General features: G+C 37.2%; 1 protein-coding gene across 1 annotated transcript in view; it reads left to right on the top strand.

The window, feature by feature from the left end:
* Nucleotides 1-20103, top strand: part of DCDC1 (doublecortin domain containing 1) — a 438943-nt gene that overhangs the window by 16437 nt on the left and 402403 nt on the right. The window contains exons 2-4 of the mRNA XM_040258929.1: nt 1163-1432; nt 2626-2779; nt 3245-3407. Coding sequence (XP_040114863.1) covers nt 1163-1432; nt 2626-2779; nt 3245-3407 — 587 coding nt within the window. The remainder of the gene's footprint in view (nt 1-1162; nt 1433-2625; nt 2780-3244; nt 3408-20103) is intronic.

The following is a 20103-nucleotide window of genomic DNA, read 5'->3' as shown; positions in this document are numbered from 1 at the left end:
TCAAAAATGAAACCTAAATTAAGAAACCACAAGAGAGTAGGTTATATACTTACTTTCTATTCTGTTGCTGTCTCTGATGCAATAGTCAGTGGTGCTGTGGATGAGGGTGGGTTGTGTCTGGTCTAAATATTGGGGCCTGTGATCTAAGAAAAAGGGGAAAGATGTTCAGTTCTGTCATCCTGATGACCTGAAGCCTTAAAGAATGTGGTCAAAACAGGTTCACCCAAGGGAATGTTGGTGTCTACTCTAAGAAGATCTTTCAGAGGGAAAACATAGCTGTATTTTTATGTCTTCCACAAAAGTCAATTCTAAACTCCTAAGAAGACAATCATAAAATCTGAGTGAATCAGCAGTAAGCTAGTTTAATTGTCTTTGCTCCTAATTGTTAAAGAGAAGTCTCTAAAGCTTAAATACCAGGTAGGGTAACTGACTATCCTAATTTGACTGAGACTAAGGGAGTTTTCAAAATGTGTGGCTAAAATGCCAAAGCCAGGACAGTCCTGAGCAAACCAGGATGAGTTAGTCATCTATGCCCAGGTCTGCTGTAAAGTGTTTACCAACTTTACTCCAACCCACAAAAGTTTGCCTTCAAGGAATTCTTTCTGCACTTAAAGTTAATACACACTCAGAGTTCTAAGCAGTTTATTTAACATATATTCTCTCTTTATTAGGGGATAGTTTGCAAGTTCTCTTGAGAGTAGGAGCCACATCTCTTTAATTTTTATAATTTCTTAATATTTAACAGAGTGCTAGTGTTTAATGAATGAATGGAAGAATTTTAAAATGTTACTCAACACTGATTCAAGCATTACACACTTTTTCTTCTTTAGTTTAAATAGTTAAGTATAATGTTTATGAATGTGTGTTTTATTTTAGGACATCTCAAGTTCAAGTTCTTTCCTAGATTATGTGAGCTACAACTACAGATTATGTGAGCATGGGCAAGTTAATTAGCCTCTCTGAGACACAACTTTTTTAATCTGTAAAGTCGGGATAAAAATGTCACTCACTTTCCAGGGATATAGTAAAGGTTAAGCAAAATACTGGCTAAGCGTGTAGTGTTTTGTCTTGCACATAGCACACAACTAGTTATTATGTGTTAGTTGTTAACAAGTGATTACACATCAATTCACTGTATTCTTTCTCACATTGTTTCTTTCAGGGAGTTTATGTCATCCCAGGCAAAAGCAGTTATTAAAACTACTGAAGATTATTTGCAGCCTCAGTTTGGCCCCAACAGACTTTTGCATTCAGCGGCAGTATCAGAAGGGTCAGGACTTCAAGATTGCTCCACACATCAAACAGCATCAGATCATAGCCATGATGAAATATCAGACCCAGATAGCTACAAATCAAACAGTAAAAACAATTCTTGTTTTATATCAGCATCCAAGAGAAACAGACCTGTCAGTGCTCCAGTGGGTCAACTGAGGTAATCAAAGTGGTTCTCTGTTCTTTTTACCTGACTGTTGAAACCTTTTCCTTTGAGCAGAATTTATAATGATTCAGTTGACTATTTCAAACATTAAAATGTAACACATCTCTAGGGGTTTTGTTTCTGCTTTTGTTTCCTTTTTTCTTTGAAAGCACCTGAGTAGAAGGTTGCTAATTATATTTGTGGAAAAAAAATGAGATATATGTGAGCCTGGATAATATTAACTCTGAAAGGAATAGTTTAAGCAGAATTAGGCTAAGACCATGAATATCTTGGTTTACCAGATATTTGCTTAAAAATAGAAATGCATACTTTTGATATTTAAACAGTATTTGAAATAAAATCAAATTGAAATGAACTTATAACAGCATTTTGTGTATATATTTTCACATCAAGATTCTTATAATCTGTTAACCTAAGAGTTTATAGATAGAAGAAAATGTTGATAAAAATAAAATTCAAACTAAGATATCTATATTCACATCATTTTCATATATTCAAATAGGTGGATATACTGTGGTTTTAATTTACCTCACGTTTTTACTTTAAAATGTTTACTATGCAAATGTGGCATTAGGAATTAACAGGAAAAGTTAGAGAACTCAGGTAAAAGTAGAACATGTTAGTCATTTACCATGTACTTTTGCTGAGAAAAAAATAAGGATTGAAACTAGTTTTGACTGAAAGCAAACTTAGAAATCTTCTCTTACTGCCCCCAAGCAATTTGAAATGAAAGCAATAAAAGTGACTTCAGAATAAAAACTTTAGTATGATGTATTTGAATTTCAAATCTTTTAAAAAGAAATCAAAGAACTTTAATAAACATGAAAAGGGAAATTCTTAGCTGTTTTCTATTTCATGATGTTAAGACCATATGCTATTTTCTGTTTTCTATTAGAGTATAGCATATATAATATTTTAAAGTGAATGTTGTAATGTTTTATAAATAAAATGATTTATTCTGAGATACATGTTTTACATGAACAGTTTTGGCAAACTTATCACGTGTTAAATTTTTTAAAATATTTAAGTATATATAGACAATCTTATTCTATAAAAAAAATTTTTTGAGGACTACTTAGGAACAACCACTAGTGCTTATATTATGTGTTGAAAATATCTGGGATAATATGTACATAAAAATTTTTACTAATTGACATGCACCGATTGTCGTTTTTTTTTTTCTTTAGAGTTGCAGAGTTCTCTTCAAAATTTAAGTGGGACCAGAATTGGCACAAATTGTCTCAAAGACACAAACTTCAACCCAGACTGATTAGAGTAACAGCTTACCAAAATGGATCTAGAGCAGTCTTTGCCAAAGTTACTGCACCAACCATTACCTTGGTAACTAGTATCCAAGAGTTTTCAGTGCTTTATTTCTTCCCTTATTCTCTTTATATATAGAAAGTGAGAAAGATGACATTGTTTAAAATTTTCTTTGTAGTTATCTGAATCTCTAGGTAGCTTATATGTATATACGTAGATTTCACAGGCATTCCATTCATTTTTTATCACTAAATAAGTAGTATATCTAATTAAACAAGTACAATGACTGTATCTTATAGCCTTATTAGAATGATGGAACATTCAAGGACTAGAATTTGAGAATCAACTATTCTGTGTTGCGATTAACCTACTTGTATATTTTTAACTGCTACAAAATACCCTTATTGGTGGAGTTTCTGAGTTACTTAACTTGGCAAGTGGCTCAGTGAGTTTCTGTTTTGATCACTGCACCTTTTTGCTTAGTGGAAATGTGTTACTTTCCTTGTCCTCAGTCGCTTTCCCTTACCTCTTGTTTTTTATTAGTTGCTGGAGGAGTGCACAGAAAAGCTGAATCTGAACATGGCCGCACGACGAGTGTTCTTGGCAGACGGCACTGAAGCCCTCGAACCTGAAGACATACCCCGTGAAGCAGACGTTTATGTTTCAACGGGAGAGCCCTTTTTAGATCCATTCAAAAAACTTAAAGGTAAAAATGAGAAAAAAAACTTGTATTTCCACACACAGTAAATTGCTTAAGGGGCGCAATTAAAAAATGATTTTCATCCTGTCTTTTTTGCATGGTTTAACAAAACTAATGTTTACGCATTTACAGCTCAGTAAGAGGATAATGTGCTTAATGAAAGAAAAATCCACTGACAGCCACGTTTATTGCCCTTCATTAGCATTGGTGCTTAATTTAATATAGATCTGAATAGACATTAGGGAGCCTGCAGGAGGTTAAATGGTGAAAATATAATAAATTAAATCAGAGATTATTGAATTTACTGTTTAGTTTCTGTGACACTCAACAGACATAATTCGTTAGACTTATTCTCTCAGAAAATAGATCAAAGTTTCAAGTATCATTTATTCATTTATACTCTTGATCTTTTTTCAGATGGTATTAACGTAATTTTGTAAATGTGACCAGTAATGAACATAATTCTTATATACATGTGATTTTCCTAACAAAATTTTTATAAGATAAATGCCATAGTGTGTCTTTTATATACTTTATGTATATATGTAACATATATATGTTTTATAATAATATAAATTATATATTTAGAATGTGATATGTATAGATATACTTTTGTAGCAAAGGTCTCTTGGTAGAAAAAGAAAGTCCATTGTTTCTAACATTTCAGAAATGTGGAGATTTTCTAAAAAAAAAAAAAAAATTCTTTCTTTAGTGAGAAAGAAAATGTTTTAAGAGAGAAATAAAAATGCCACTATCCAGGTATGTCATACCCAGGGCCTGTTATCAAGTGCTATGTATGCTAATCACATTTAAATGACATAAGAACTTTGCCATACCAATTCAGTGTATCTAACTGCTATATTCCCCTCTGCTTTTTCTACCTTATTAGAAGTATTATTTTTCTGCAATTGCTATAAAGCCAGTGAACCAAAGGCAAGTCTAGGCAGTCATTGCATAAATAGAAGAAAAGTAATTCTGGAGTTCATTACAGAGGAAGTGATGAAAATTCTTCCTCTATTAATGTTATTATATAAAACGATACTAGAATTTCTATCTCTTTAAGAATACTTGATCATCAAGAAATAATTTCTTGAATTCAATAAAAAGTTCAAGGTAATTTGGTCCTTGTAAAGAAACTTGTTGCTGCAGTACTCAGTAAAAATAAGCTATGCAGTAGTGTAGACCCAGATATTTTTCAAATTTTGTTTTTACTTTAAAATATGGCTGCCTTTATTTTGTATTCATGAATCATCTCTTTGTATAGAAGCATGAGTCTTTGTGGGTAAATGTTTCTGTGACTTTTATATTTGGATATATATGTAATGAATACTTCTTTAAGATCCTTGGTTATTTTTATTAATAAGAAATACTTGCCTTTCTTATGATTATGGTATTTTAGAAGAGATATATAAAAATTATAGCTAAGCTTCTTAAAAGATCTGGACATGAATGCCTAAAATGACAATGTTACACATATGACAAAGCTTGGTGGATGATTTTTAAATGTACAAACTAATTTCCTCCTACTTTTTGTTTTCTCTTTTATCCTTTTAAAACCAAGTCTAGAACAAAAAAACTTCTCTGCTTTGTCTGTACATCTTTGGCTGTGTTTCACTGTGACATGCACTGCTGTTCTTTTAGCACCAAAATGTTGGCACACACTCCTGAAAATTTCACACCATCTCTTGCTGGATCAGCAAGCTTAACCCACCAAAATCTGGTGTTGTGCAATGGTTTTTGACTGATAATCAATCTTTATGCTGCTCGACAGTTGTTGCTGGGACACGGAGTAGAGCAGGTGGCAGATGTGCCTTGTCTTTTGAGAAAAGAAATTGTAGGTGAGCTTGGACACAGACTAGCGTATCACATGTCCATTAAAAAGACTTAAGTATAATGGGAAAAAAGCTACTCATGTAAGTTAAGCTCACAGATAAGCCTGTAAGCCTAAAGCCTGATATTGGTTTCTTTCAGAACAAGAACATAAACAGAAATAATTTATTATATATATGTAATTTATCATATATGTGTATATAACTTGAGAGGGGTGGGGGAAATTTCACATATATATATATCAACTACATATTCTCACCTATACATTCACGTGTACATTTTCAAATTAGGTTAAAATGAGCTCTCTTGCATGAATGTTATAGATTATCAATAATATGCCAACTTGTCATGAATTGACCATAAAAATAAAACATGGAAGAATAGCTTTGAAAGTGGTAGATAAATTTAGAGTAAGGAGGCATTCTCAGAAGTTGGAAAATTCTACTTTCTAAAGGTAAATAAGGGGAAACACCTGGCAGAATTTGGTGTTACTGTTGCATCTTTGTAGATGAGCATGAATATTTTATGTACAATGAACAAACAACTATTACAGTCAGTAAATGGTCATTATTTTAATATGCTATTTTTCATTCATTCAGCAAACATCGATTCAAAGTCTACTATGTGCCAGTCCTAGGCCAGATCAGAGACAGATAATAAAAAAGGGGACTCATAATCTGATTTCTTTGTTGTCATTATTCTTTCATCTCTAATTTTAAAGAAAAAAAATTAAACCAAATCCGTTAGTCCTCCAAATGAAAATTTACTCTATTTCTGGCACAGGAAAGCCAAATAAACCTAGGGATATTTTGGCAATTGTATTTCCATACTTCACTGTATTCTTATTCTTTGGAAAAGTAGTATAGATAGTGATAATTGCCTTAGAACTATTTCCAGATTTACTAAGGTAGACCTGCAGAACATCTCTGATTTTTTAAATACTTTACCACCCCTTTTGAGCATCACTGTTGACAACCAGTGGCACTGGATTTAATAGAAAGCCAGAGAGCTATTCATCACATACCTCCAAACACAAAGCTTTCATACAGAGGTCAAGCCAGGGTCAAGACTGACATGAAACATTCCCTGTTGAAATGCAATATTAGAATAATTCTTACATTTGAAGTTGAATGCATAAACAGAAAGATTGATTGTATGAAGGGAAAAGCAGAAAGAATTTTTATGAAGATTATTGATGAAGATCAACTGTCTTATTAGGTCTTGTAATTCTGTGATTTCAAGATTCTGAAATTTATTAATGATTTCTCTAAAACTATGAAGATATAGTTAATGAATTATTTCAAAGGACATTTTTAAAGTTTTCAGTAGGTCCAAGTTTCACTGTATAGAGTTCTGAGATTGTTTAATTTTTTTTTTACTTCTGTATTTCCATTCTTTTCTATATATACTATTTTATTCTTTGGCTTTCAGAGTTATCATTTACAGTGATTCATTTCAGTCCTGAGTTTTGTTAACCAGAAATGAAACTGAGTATTATGAATAGAATTTCACATCTTTTATATGCTTTATTGTGAAGATGTAGTCACAGAAAAAAATCCATGAAGAGTATTCTTGATACTACACCTAAGATCTAAATTTAAACCTAGAGATTTCTGCTAACTGCCATGTGATCTACAAAATGAGATAATTTGCTGTGACAGCTTGTGATTGACAAGAATATGTGTGAGCACATTTAAAATAGGCCATCTTTTCATGTAGAAATAAATGTCAGTGAAATGATGGATTCTCATCATTTTAATTATTGATGATTTGGAAATATTTCAATTCCACGACATACAAGACACATTCTAAATAGCAGCATAACACTTTTTCTCATATGTGCATCAATAATGAAATGTTCTGTCACATTTTGTTTCTCAAAAAATGCATTAGTTTAATGAACCTGGATTCATGCATTATATTCTGTTCCATTATATGTCTCCTGAGTTTGTTGCTTTTTAAATGGTTGTGTTAAAAGCACAAGTTTCAAGAAGTGACTTACTACCCACATCATACCTTGCTTTTCTTGCTGCTGGATCTCAAGACAGTGCTACAGTCTACACCAGTGGCTGCATTAGTCCTGCTAAAGCTAATATTGGGCTCTGTGATGCTCACCCACAGGGTGACCACTACTTAACTTGGGAAGCTGCAGCGGGACTTAGGATGGGTGTTCCCAAATTCTCTATTATCACTTTGAATAGTATGTGCATTAGGCAAGATTGTCAGTCCATCTTCTCTCTCACTTGGCTGCATATACCAAAAGTAGGAACATGATATTATGTAGAGAAAAAGAACTCTCTTCTGAGATAGCGCATTATTCTTTTATCTGTTTCTGCAAGGGAGGATAAAACTATAGGCATGTATGTTATGTTTTTTCCCTATTCCAAATATTTTAAACGTTTAATTAAGTGTGTACAGTGACCTTACTATGTAATTAGATGTGGGTCTGAAGATCATTGCAAGAGATGCGCCCTCCAACCCCACAAAAAATTTCTTAGCCAATGGAAAAATTTAGAGCACACATACGGTAGCATCTCACACTGTCAAAATATCAAATCATTGAGAAACACTGAATTATTGACATATCATGAGTTGTTGAATTGTATATATTGCATATATTCACACAGAAGCTATACTTGTTTAATGAAGATGCCTGTGAACCTGTAACCGTCCTGATAATTTGAATACTTCCTGCAAGCCATACACTCACCATGTGCTTTAAGTATATTATTCTTCCTCTGTACAACCCCTGAGTTAATGCTACAAATCCAGTCTCTTATAAGCCATTCTAAAATACAGAATTGCAGATGACCAAACAATTTTTTCATAACTTATTTGATAGCACAACCTTATTTGGTATAAATAATCAACTGTTTTGATGAAAAAATAATTAATATGTTTGATTATGGGCTGCTACTGTAGACCTTGCTGGGCATATTACATAATATTTGATATATACAATGTATTAACATTTTTTAATTCTAAAATTTCTACTATGGAATCACATCTGACATTAAGGGTTTTGAATACAGCCTTTTTTGTCTGCAAAGAAATTTGATAAAATTTAATTCTCATGAGGATATTAACTCAGAAGAGTTATAAATACTGTCTTTATCACCTGGAGCTGTTTGCTACATGGGTAAAAGTGGACAGAGAGAATACCTGCCTGATGAGAGCTGAGACAGTGTGTGAGAAGTAATTAAAAAAAAAATTATGGTTCTGTTTAAGGGGGCAGAAGAGTAGTTAAAGAGAGACCATTCATTCATTCAATCATTTCCTCAAGAAGTATTTATTGAGTCCCTACAATATGCCAGGATATGGTGTGAACAAGACAGGTCTCATGGAGCTTAGGTTCTGATAAGGTAGAAGAAGCAACAGACGTAAACATATACAGAACTAGGTAACTTATTTGGTGACGGTGTGAAGTGCTATAAAGAAAATAAGAAGGGTGGTATCATAAAAACAAATAATGTCATGGAAACAAAAGGAGGTATTTTAAAACCTGAGCCAAACATTTCCAGTAACCTTGAAATCAAATCTTTTAGGCGGTTGTCTATCTACCCTGCTTGCTACTTTACCTGAGAATTCATTTATATATCCTATAGGTACTCTTTCAGGATTTTGCCTTCTAAAGCATTTGTTTTTGAAGCTTTGAGACATCTGTTAGGAGAGACATAAGAAATGCATTATCATTTAGTGGGAAGAGCACTAGATTTGAAATCAGATGATCTTGCAAGATTCTCGTCCCTCTTATATGACCTTGGGCAGACTGATCTGCACTTCAGTGTTCTTACTTGTATATCGAGGTAAAAATATCTTAAAGGATTATTGGATATTGTCTTATTTTTCTAAAAAGAAAAATTATTTGGAAATTAAATGTCTATAAATCCCTCAAATCCCTCATCTAAATAGAACACTGAGAATAGCATTTCATAAGTGTAACTAGGACTCCAAGTGCTGTTAAGATCCCAAGGCTAGTTATTAGAACCTTGTGCCCACTCTTACCTCCCCAGAATAGTTGCCTGGGTGTAGAAAAATAGCAACAGCAGTCATTTGGCTCCGCTTTACCATCACTGCCAGGGAAGCAAACTACTCTGTGAACCTGGGTAAGTGGCTTAACCTCTCTAACCCCCAGTTTCCTCATCTATTATATATAAACTGAATCAATAATAAACATCTCACAAGGTAATTATGAGAAGTAAATACAAGAATGTGTATAAAAGTCTGCTGTGCTTATATAATAGGTGTCTAAAACATTGTTTTTCCATCTGCTCTTTGTTTGTTTTCCCTCTTTTGCTCCATCTCTTGTTCAACTCATTTCCACCAGCTTATCATATAGACTGGCACAAGTACCTGATTTTACTACTACAGGTGCTTGCTAAGTCCAGGATCTTAAAATATTTACAACCAAGTTAAAATCACGAGCAAGCACTTGTGTTACAGCATGATATGGAAATCTGAGTTAGAGCCTTTGAACTCTCACTGTATTCTACTATTTACCTTGAGAATTTTTCTGAGGTGTAAGTCAAAATCAAGTCCTTTTATGAAAGGAGCCCCAAGTGGCCTTGCTCTGCTCTATTCTGAAAGTTGTGTTTTAAAATATGTTTATGACCCAAGGCTAGCCTTAACTTTAAGCTGCCACAACTTATTTCAAGAAAGTTCATAGAAAAGTTCAGGGAAAGGGTGACAACATTTTGATTGGCACAATAGATGGGATGTTTGTAATTTTAATCAAATTTAAATTGAAGACATACTTCAAATGATATGTCAGACTCGTGTTACTGAGTTAAAATCTAATGACAACCACTGTCATTATTAGTTAAGTATAGCCATCACGCCTATAGCAATAAATGATGACACTTAAGAACATGCAGAAACAAAGAACTCAAGTATTTAGAGAAAAGGGAGTGACTAGAAACCCAGTTGAACACAGGAATGTGACCTGGATTTAATCTATTTACCAAACATAGAAGCAATTGTATTTTGAGCAGATGATATAATTGAATATAGCAGTATGTTTTCTTACTGTCAGAGCATTTATATTTTATAAACTCATCATCTTGCACCCATGAAATGATGTGCTTGTTCATATTTAAGGTCATTATCTATACTTTCAAGACAGCCAGAGCATTAATGTATTTTCAAGTTTATTGCCCAACTACAAGAGAATTAATTTTTTTAAAAAGATTTTTAATAAGCTTATGGATTTAACATTGCAAGTTTGCTGCTTTTATTCTGGTGACAGAAGAAGGCAGTATTCTCTTTGCCTGGCACATGCAAAATGGAAAATTACAACTTGGGGAACACCCAGATTTATTTAATTTCATGACCGGCATTGGCTTTTTTGAAGTAGGCTGAGAAAATGTGGTGATGTTGTAAATAGACTTTCTAATGCTAGAACATGCTTTATCTTTTTCATGATTTGGTTATAAACAAAACATGAAATAAAATAGGTTGTGAGTTCTTCAAAATAAATTATTGGGGCATAATGTTCTGAGTGCTGCCAGAGAATAAGTATATGAACATAAACAGTCAAGGGACTTGGCTGGGATATAGCTCTTTGGGGAAGTTTTTCCCAAGGTTTTGACCAACCTCCACTAGAACTTCAGTGGAGTGCAGGCCCCACTCCTATCCTTTCCCAGAGGGTCATGAGGCTTTGGAACCTACTAGGTGTGGCTACCACAAGTAGGAGGAGATGAGATGATAATGAGAATAGGACCCTTTCTTTGACAATTGCATGTGTGGGGACAGGGAATTTGCTGAGAGTACTGTCAATAAGGGGAAGATTGAAGAACCCTTCAAAGGGGACTTCCAAGTCTCCTGCTTTTGAGACTCCTAGATGGACAGGCATTGTATTTGGTCCTACTTTCTGGGGAGGCTGTCACTAGTAAGGATAAGCTTATTCTCAGTGTGCTCTTTTGTAGTCATCAGACTTGTAATGACTGTTGTTCTCTCTAAACCAGGCTTCCTTAGGGCATAAAACGTGGCTGCCTTGTTCACCATCTTTTTGAGGCGGGGCACAGGGCCTGGCACTTAATAGATGCTCAACAAATGTTGCTCAGTGGTTGAATGGAAAACCAAATAGGTACTATGGTGAACCATGCATATTCCATGGTGGGAGGGGAGGTAAAGACCTCATTAGAGCAACCTTTTGGGCCAGCAGTGAGTGGACATTTAGAAGGAGTATATTAAAAATCCCCTATCCCAAATTCTTGTGTAGATTTGTGAATGTTCCTGTTTGGCAAGGGGCTAGAGTAAGCCAGCCCAAGAATAATTCCATGGCAGAGAGGCTAATGGTGATGCTAATGCTTGTCTGAGACCAGACAATGGTCCAAAGTGGAGTACTGGGATAAATGATTCTTCCAGGAACTTATAGATCTGAGATTTTCAGTCTTCCCACATCCTGTCAGGAATGCCCTTTCTTACCTATTCTCTCCCCTCAGTCTTTTTTTTTTCTCTTTTGATGGTTGGAGAAGGCAGAGGGGAAGCTCTCTACTTCATTTAACACTTCCCTTTGTATTTCTCATAGTAACCTTGCATACAGTAGGTGCTTATTGACTATTATTGAAAGTAAGGAAGCAAGAAAGAGGAGATGGTGTGACCTTTGGGAAGGTTTAGGGCCACTGCTTTCTGTTGAGCAGAGTTGAAGGACCCAGAGCTGGGTGGGGGTGGAGAGGCTGTTTTGCAGTTCTAACAAGTACCAGATAGCCTCAGCCATGGGAGGGATGTCAAGGTTGTGAGATGAGACAAAAGACAGAAGTGTAGGAAGCATTTCTTAGCTCAGCATAGCTAGTATGTTTCCTGAGATGTTCAAGGTGGGTTTAGATGGCAGCACCTTTCTTGTTTTAATACTCAGGCTGGCTTCCTGCCCCCCATGCCTTGGAGCCCCCTCACCACTTGATTATTCCTCATTCCACCCACTGCTAGCCTCAGTTAATCCTCTTCCTCAGCAGGGCCAAAACCTACTCAGGTCTGTATTGAGCATCCTTGGGTACTCCATACTGGCATGGGATCAGATTCTGTTTTCCTTCTTGCCTCTGGAAGTAATAATGTTTACCCTGGCTATCTTAAATTGAAGAAAGTAGGGAAAACCACTAGACCATTCAGGTATGACCTAAATCAAATCCCTTAACAATTACACAGTGGAAGTGACGAATAGATACAAGGGATTAGATCTCATAGAGTGCCTGAAGTACTGTGGACGGAGGTTCATGACATTGTACAGGACGCAGTGATCAAGACCATCTCCAAGAAAAAGAAATGCAAAAAGGCAAAATGGTTGTTTGAGCAGGTGTTACAAATAGCTGAGAAAAGAAGAGAAGCAAAAGGCAAAGGAGAAAAGGAAAGATATACCCATTTGAATGCAGAGTTCCAAAGAAAAGCAAGGGGAGGTAAAGCCTTCCTCAGTGATCAATGCAAAGAAACAGGAAAACAATGGAATGGGAAAGACTAGAGATCTCTTCAAGAAAATTAGAGATACCAAGGGGACATTTCATGCAAAGATGGGCACAGTAAAGGACAAAAATGGTATGGACCTAACAGAAGCAGAAGATATTAAGAAGAGGTGGCAAGAATACACAGAAGAACTATACAAAAAAGATCTTCATGATCAAGATAACCATGATGGTGTGATCACTCACTTAGAGCCAGACATCCTGGAATGTGAAGTCAAGTGGGCCTTAGGAAGCATCACTATGAACAAAGGTAGTGGAGGTGATGGAATTCCAGTTGAGCTGTTTCAAATCCTAAAAGATGATGCTATGAAAGTGCTGCACTCAATATGCCAGCAAATTTGGAAAACTCAGCAGTGGCTGCAGGATGGGAAAAGGTCAGTTTTCATTCCAATCCCAAAGAAAGGCAATGCCAAAGAATGTTCAAACTACCGCACAAATGTACTCATCTCACATGCTAGCAAAGTAATGCTCAAAATTCGCCAAGCCAGGCTTCAACAGTACATAAACCATGAACTTCCAGACGTTCAAGCTGGTTTTAGAAAAGGCAGAGGAACCAGAGATCAAATTGCCAACATCCTTTGGATCATGGAAAAAGCAAGAGAGTTCCAGAAAAACATCTACTTCTGCATTATTGACTATACCAAAGCCTTTGACTGTGTGGATCACAATAAACTGTGGAAAATTCTGAAAGAGATGGGAATACCAGACCACCTGGCCTGCCTCCTGAGAAATCTGTATGCAGGTCAAGAAGCGACAGTTAGAACTGGACATGGAACAACAGATGGGTTCCAAATCAGGAAAGGAGTACGTCAAGGCTGTATATTGTCACCCTACTTATTTAACTTATATGCAGAGTACATCATGAGAAATGCTGGGCTGGTTGAAGCACAAGCTAGAGTCAAGATTGCCAGGAGAAATATCAATAACCTCAGATATGCAGATGACACCACCCTTATGGCAAAAAATGAAGAAGAACTAAAGAGCCTCTTGATGAAAGTGAAAGAGGAGAGTGAAAATGTTGGCTTAAAGCTCAATATTCAGAAAGCTAAGATCATGGCATCCGGTCCCATCACTTCATGGGAAATAGATTGGGAAACAGTGGAAACAGTGACAGAGTTTATTTTGGGGGGACTCCAAAATCACTGCAGATGGTGACTGCTGCCATGAAATTAAAAGATGGTTGCTCCTTGGAAGAAAAGTTATGACCAACCTAGACAACATATTAAAAAGAAGAGACATTACTTTGCCAACAAAGGTCCATCTAGTCAAGGCTATGTTTTTTCCAGTAGTCGTGTATGGATATGAGAGTTTGACTATAAAGAAAGCCGGGTGCCGAAGAACTGATGCTTTTGAACTGTGGTGTTGGAGAAGACTCTTGAGAATCCCTTGGACTGCAAGGAGATCCAACCAATCCACCCTAAATGAAATCAGTCCTGAATATTCATTGGAAACACTGATGCTGAAGCTGAAACTCCAATATTTTGGCCACCTGATACGAAGAACTGACTCATTGGAAAAGACCATAATGCTGGGAAAGATTGAAGGCAGGAGGAGAAGGGGACAACAGAGGATGAGATGGTTGGATGACATCACCAACTCAATGGACATGTGTTTGGGTCGGCTCTGGGAGTTGGTGATGGACAGGGAGGCCAAGCGTGCTGCAGTCCATGGGGTTGCAAAGAGTCAGACACAACTGAGCGACTAAACTGAACTGAACTGAACTGAAATGGCTGTCAGCCCTCACCACGTTTCTTCATATGAAGACATAGGTCCCTGGAGTGGTGATGTTAAGAAGATACACCTTGTGTTGCTAAATGTGAGGGTTCCCTAATTCTCCAGTTGTCTCTCAGACAGGAGGCCCATGGCCCACACTATGAGATGTGATGACTTGGACCTTACCCCAACAGCTATGTTTCTTAGGGAAATGGGTTTTGCCTTCATGTAAAGAAGATGTTTCCAGTAGTTCCTTCTATCCAGAAGATTAGAATGGCTTGCTCCGGGTAGTGCGGAGTTTCTCTGTATTGTGCAGCAGCTCTGATCTGCATTAGCTTATTAGGCTTGCCTTCCTTGCTCCAGCTCTGGCCTCTGTTTTCCATGTCCTCCCAACACTCTATCATACTGTTGCCTAACTGGATTTTCACCTGCAATGTGTCTCTCCTTGGGGTACGCTCTCCCTCTCTAGCCCACTACAAGTATGCTTCAAGTCTGACCTTACATCCTTCCCCTGGAAAGCCTTTCTTGCTCACCACAGGCTGTGGCAGGTGCTGCTTCTCCAGGCTCCCTCGACACCCTGGGACATCTCTGACTAGGTACATGCCATAGTGTGTGTTGCTTTCCCAAAGAACTCTGAGGTACCCCCTGTGCAGCCTCTCTAGCATGGAATATGTGTTAGAGACTCAGTGCATGAATGTTGAATGAGTAATTGAGTAAATGAAATGGGTAGGTAGAATCAATAATTTTTAAAGTTTCATGGGTTTTTCAGTTCTACACCAAGCAAAGTAATTCACTAAGCTTCTGACTGTTCTGCTGTTCTTTCTCTGAGCTGTTCTCCATGATACATATTCTGGTTTCTGAGTAAGTTCAAGGAGGGACATGGTAATGAAAAAACTAATTAATTATGAGTATAAAAATGTAATCTTTTTTCAATATTCAGAGAAAATATAAGTCAAGGTAATAGATATCTAAAAATATTACCTAATATCCACCTAATGAAATAATAGTCATACTCTGATCTGACATGTTTGACAAATAGTCTCCAAATATTTATAGAGCATTTACTATAGGATTAAACAATATTTCAGGTGCTGTCCTACAGCAGGGAACAAATGCTTACACTGAAAATGTATGATCAACTTTTATTATTTTGTTAAACCTCCAGCAAGCATACTATTTACAACATACCGGATACGAGAGGTTGTTGTTTTGTTACTTAGTCATGTCCAACTCTTTTGTGACCCCATGGACCATAACCAGACAGGATCCTCTGTCCACAGATTTTCCTGGCAAGAATACTGGAGTGGGTTGCCATTTCCTTTTCCAGGGGATAGGTCTTCCTGATCCAGGGATCAAACCTGTGTCTTCTGCATTGGCAGGCTGATTATTTACCAATGCACCACCTGGGAAGTCCACATACTAGAGGTACACACATGAGAAAACACTTCATACAATTGAAATGTTCAAAGTCTAACAGGGACACACATGCACAGACAGTTCAATAAAATGAGGGATACTCATTCTCAATAAGGTGAGGCTGTGAAGCCTGAAGAAAGTAGATTAAAGGTGGTGGCACTGAGAAGGAAAGAAGATGGAGAGGGAAAGTCATGATCAAAAGTTGGAATAAGAACATGGTGTGTGCCCGTCGTTTATTCACAGCTCCCTGCACCTCTGCAGAGGAATATTCTCTCAGACTCCTTTACTGCAGTGGTTCTCAGCTAGATAAAATTTTGTCTCCTGGGTGAACATTTAGCAAAGTCTGGAAACGTTTTTTGGTTGTCCCAATGGGGGAAGGTCCCAATGGCATCTAGTGAGTAGAGGCCAGAGTTAGTCACTCAGTTGTGTCTGACTCTGCGACCCCATGAACTATAGCCTGCCAGGCTCCTCTGTCCATGGAAATCTCCAGGCAAGAATACTGGAGCAGGTAGCCATTCCCTTCTCCATGGAATCTTCCCCACCCGCGATTGAATCAAGGTCTCCTGCATTGCAGGCTGATTCTTTTTTTTTTTTTTTTTTTTTTACTTTATTTTACTTTACAATACTGTATTGGTTTTACCATACATTGACATGAATCCACCACGGGTGTACATGAGTCGAATCTGCCTTCAATGCAGGAGATGCGGGATACAGTTGCTTAATTTCTTCAGGTCTCATTTTCCTCATCTATGAAATGAAGATGATAATATCTCTTCCTAAGATTTAGAGGATAAAACCAGCTAGTGTTTATAAAGCACTTAAAACATTGCTTTCTATAGGCTAAGTTCTTGGTGAAAATCATGAGGATAATAATATCAGCAATGTTTGCTGTATTTCACATGTATACGAAAGCGTTCTATCTGTATAAATTTCTTACATTCATAAATTAGGTAAGGAGAAATACTATTATGGTCATTTTTTCAGATAAGAAAACTAAGACAAATGAAATTTGACTTATTTTGCAGTTACAGAGTTAGTAAGAGGCAAAGTTAAAGTTTGGATCCCTGGAGTTTAGCTTCAGACCCCTTGCTCTTAATGCTTTGCTGCTTATCTAGTATATTATTAATGTGTTTTAGTCATCGTTAGTATTATTTTATTAGGCTGTTTTACAGGTTGGTTTAAAAATTTTTTATTTGTATAAAATGTTTCATGTATTTCCAATAGTGTTTCTGTGTTTATCAACAAGAATCTGGAAAGTTGGAGTACCTTTAAAAACAACTGTATATAATTTATATTGTAAAGGATAATTTCAAATTTATTTGAATATTTTCTTTATTATATGGTCTTCCTAGATCTACCTAGAGTTCTTTCAGAACACCTATTTGGAACTTCAGAAATGTTATCTTGAAATTTTTTTAGGCTGCCTATTTTTTTAAGTAAAGTATCCTTAGGTGCTTTTAGGTAATAGAGTCATGAATATATTTCTTTTATTGGAATAAGAGGAATTTATTATAAAATAAAAGGAATAATAAAAATTATTCACTCATTCATTCAGCACTTATCGAGCACCTTCTCCATGCCTCAGGTAAGCAATGCATGTTTAGCCAGGAAGGCTCAAAGTGATGATGTGGCGGGGTTAGTTCCGTGGTAGATGCCTTCACAAAGAGCAGGGTGTCCAAGCTGAAAAAGGCTTCCTAGAAGAGATGACCCAAGGGAAAACTCGAGGAAAACATAGCATTTACCTGAAATATACTCTGAATTCATCCCAGTCTATTCCACTCCTTCTAGATCTTCATTTGCCAAGCTGTTCTCCTTAATAGGTTTTCTTCTTTTCATAAAACATTGTATCCCATTGTGGTCATTAGTGAACATCAAAGTAGTATAAAAATTATATTTAAATCCATAATGGGGAGAGGTAGGGAATAAAGATGGTAGGTACACACAAAAAGGCCATGAAGTTTGCTTTGCATAATTAGTATGTTATGAAAAGGGCTTCCCTGGTGGCTCAGCAGTAAAGAATCTGCCTGCAATGCAGGAGATGCCAGTTTGATCCCTGGGTTGGGAGGATCCCCTGAAAGAGGAAATGGCAACCGACTCCAGTATTCTTGCTTGGGAAGTCCCATGGACAGAGGAGTCTGGCAGTTTACAGTCCATGGGGTCGCGAAAGAGTCAGACATGACTTAGTGACTAAACAACAAACTATACCATGCACAGTGAACTTGTATATATCCTGCAGCAACTAATAAGGAATACAGGCTTGATACCTACATTTCTAAAGGTTTAAGCATGGAAGCAGAAGTAGGATATATACTTTCAAGACATTTACATAATAATTCCACATGGTTTACGCTCTACCTAACAGGTAGTACTGGCAGGTGGAAGGTTCTCAGACATTGTTGAACGTATAAATATAAGGGACAGGCTGCAAAAATTCAAGAGACTACAGGTCGTTGCAAGCTGGAGCACTAAAGGAAGATCTTAAACCGGATGTTGAGAAGGACTTGAGTCTCAATAAGTGAAGGGCAATGGGCTTAAAGATGAACTTGATGTGCTCAAGGAATAATTAACAGATCAGCATAGGCAAAACTGGTAAATTTGGATAGTGTCACATTGTTGGTAAACTCTTCTGTTAGTCTCCTTTGAAGAGAAGAGACTGTGTCGGTTTCATATTCCTTGCACAGGGTCTGGCACATAAAATGGACACAGTAAGTGTTGACTGCTTGACCTACTGACAGTCAGACATACAGACTGGCTCACAGGTAGAAAACTTCAAAAGCTAACTCCAAGAACTCTTTTTTGGGCAATGATAAAATTAATGATTAGGGAAATATGGCTGTAATTGGAGTATAGAATGTCAGATGTAATGGAGGAGGATCAAATACAATTAGGAAGCTCGTGCAGATGACAGGAGGCTGAGAGAGAAGTGGGCAAATGGGTCTGGCAGGAACTGGAAAGGAAGAGTTTAAGAGTTATTGAGAAGAAATGACAGGTGAAAGTTAGGATTCCTGTCTTTGACTCAGTCTGATGTCAGGTGCCCTAGAAGCAGAGCCTGAGATGGGGAGTTTTGTACAAGGGACTCAGTGAGGGAATACTGTTGGGTGAGCCCTGTGTGCTGCTAAGTCCAGCCCCAGTGTGGAGTGGGAAGCACACCGCTGAGCTGCCCCTCCCGGAAGCGAGGGGACTATCTATTGTGTCTCCCCAGTTCCTGGCTGTGCATTGTCCTCTGAGTAGGAGGGAAGAGCTCATCACCTCACAAGGATTTCCTAGCCAGGTGGCTGGTTCCTTTCAGCCAATGGCAGGTCCCGGGAGAAGGGTCAGCAGTGAGGTGTTGATGGCCAGGACTCACAAGTGGAGTTTGGGGGCACTAGGCTGGTTAAAAGGAATCGGGGGAACCACCAGTGTTTCCTACGCTCTGTCCTGGTCTGCTCTTCATAAGGGGCTCTGCTGAGGACCTTCAGTGGCTTCCCGTCACATCCAGAATAAAAGCCGAACCCCTTATCCTGGCCAACCACCATCTGCTCCTTTCTACCCTTTTGGCTTTATCCGTACACATTCTCTCCTTGTCCAGATTTCTTTATTGTTCTTTCTCAAATACCCAGCTCATTCTCACCTCAGAGACTTAGTGCTTGATTTTCTCTCTGCCTGAAATGCTCCTTTCCTGGGACTTTCATCACTAACTTCTCATCATTCTGGCTTCTCCACTCAGATGTTCCCTCCTCAGAAAGGCCATCCACTGTTGTCTCTTGCTAAGAGGCTGTGATCTGTACAAACTCTTCTGTCCTATTCACAGCTGTCACTTGAGGCCCTGAGAAGTGGACACCCAATACATATCATTGAGTGAATAAACATTTGCTTCAGAGAAATGAATAAGAAACAAGGGTTCAGTATCTCCCTGAGATAGTGAAAAGCTGTGAAAACAGTGGAAACACTGAGAGAAATAAGAGATGTGAAGGTTGCATCAACTTGCACAAAAGGATGTAAAACTTTTTAAGACATTTTGATCTTGAGGACATTGCAGAAAATGCATGATAGGGAAAGACTGTGTAATGATTTGAGGTATAGTTTCTAGAACTGAATTCATATTCTAGTGCAAACCACCTACAAGCTGCAAGATACTGGGCAAGTTATTTAATTTCTCAATACCTCAATTTTCTCACTTGTAAATGAGGATAATGATATTATAATGGTATTACAGTCCTTCCATAAAATCATTGAGAGTTCAGTTCAGTTCAGTTCAGTTCAGTCGCTCAGTCATGTCCAACTCTTTGCGACCCCATGAAACACAGCAC

The sequence above is a fragment of the Oryx dammah genome, unplaced genomic scaffold (genome assembly GCF_014754425.2).
Source record: "Oryx dammah isolate SB20612 unplaced genomic scaffold, SCBI_Odam_1.1 HiC_scaffold_17, whole genome shotgun sequence".
Classification (NCBI taxonomy): domain Eukaryota; kingdom Metazoa; phylum Chordata; class Mammalia; order Artiodactyla; family Bovidae; genus Oryx; species Oryx dammah.
This window is presented reverse-complemented; position numbering and strand designations above follow the sequence as displayed.